General features: G+C 52.7%; 1 protein-coding gene across 1 annotated transcript in view; it reads left to right on the forward strand.

Annotated features, from left to right (window-relative positions):
- Positions 1 to 763, forward strand: part of LOC106511734 (erythroferrone) — a gene marked incomplete at its 3' end in the record, with an annotated part of 3,562 nt that extends 2,799 nt beyond the window's left edge. The window contains 2 exon segments of the mRNA XM_014000477.1: positions 96 to 237; positions 651 to 763. Of these exon segments, the coding sequence (XP_013855931.1) occupies positions 96 to 237; positions 651 to 763 (255 nt within the window).
- Positions 764 to 828: the final 65 nt, after the last annotated feature.

Raw genomic sequence — 828 nt, forward strand, 5'->3', positions numbered from 1 at the left:
GTGTGTGTGTGTGTGTGTGTGTGTGTGTGTGTGTGTGTGTGTGTGTGTGTGTGTGTGTGTTTTTGTTCTCTAATATGAATGTTTTGGTCCTGTAGCATGGTCTTCCAGGACCTCCAGGACCAGCAGGACCAGCAGGACCAGCAGGCCCAGCAGGCCCAGCAGGCCCAGCAGGACCAGCAGGACCAGTAGTGACCCAGCAGCAGGACCTGATTCAGGATCTGAGCCTCAGACTGACAGGTGAGAGGTTCTGATGAACACTTCAGAGTCCAGAGACCAGACTGAGGACCAGTTGTGACTCAGATGGAGGATTTCTGCTGAGTCATGATCTGTGTGTTGTTTTTCTAAATATACTGCCTTGTGAGGACCTACTGGTCCACCTGAGGCCCAGAGCCTGGACCCAGAAGAACCAGTCCAGGTTTAGGGTCAGGCGTTAGAAGTGAAGGAAGTCAGTGGAAAGACCCCACAAAGATAGTAATCCAGACCACGTGTGTCAAACATGGTGGTTCCTGTTAAACCAGTTCCAACTGGTCTGAAGTCCAAACAGCCTGACCAGGTGTGGACTCCTGGTCCATCAGTGTGATGAGCTCATGTCATGAAGAACTGGATCAGAACCAGTGGTTCTGATCATGTGTCTGTGTTCCACCACCCAGCAGAGCTGCAGTGTGACCGTCCTCCACGAGTCTCCAAGTCCTTCTCCAGACGAGTCCTTCAGGACCTGCTGGTCCCCCGACACAGTCTGCAGGAGCTGCAGCTGTACAGCATGGTGACTCACACAGACACACACAGACACACACAGACACACACAGACACACACAGACACACACAGAC

The sequence above is a fragment of the Austrofundulus limnaeus genome, unplaced genomic scaffold, assembly GCF_001266775.1.
Source record: "Austrofundulus limnaeus strain Quisiro unplaced genomic scaffold, Austrofundulus_limnaeus-1.0 Scaffold3145, whole genome shotgun sequence".
NCBI classification, from domain to species: domain Eukaryota; kingdom Metazoa; phylum Chordata; class Actinopteri; order Cyprinodontiformes; family Rivulidae; genus Austrofundulus; species Austrofundulus limnaeus.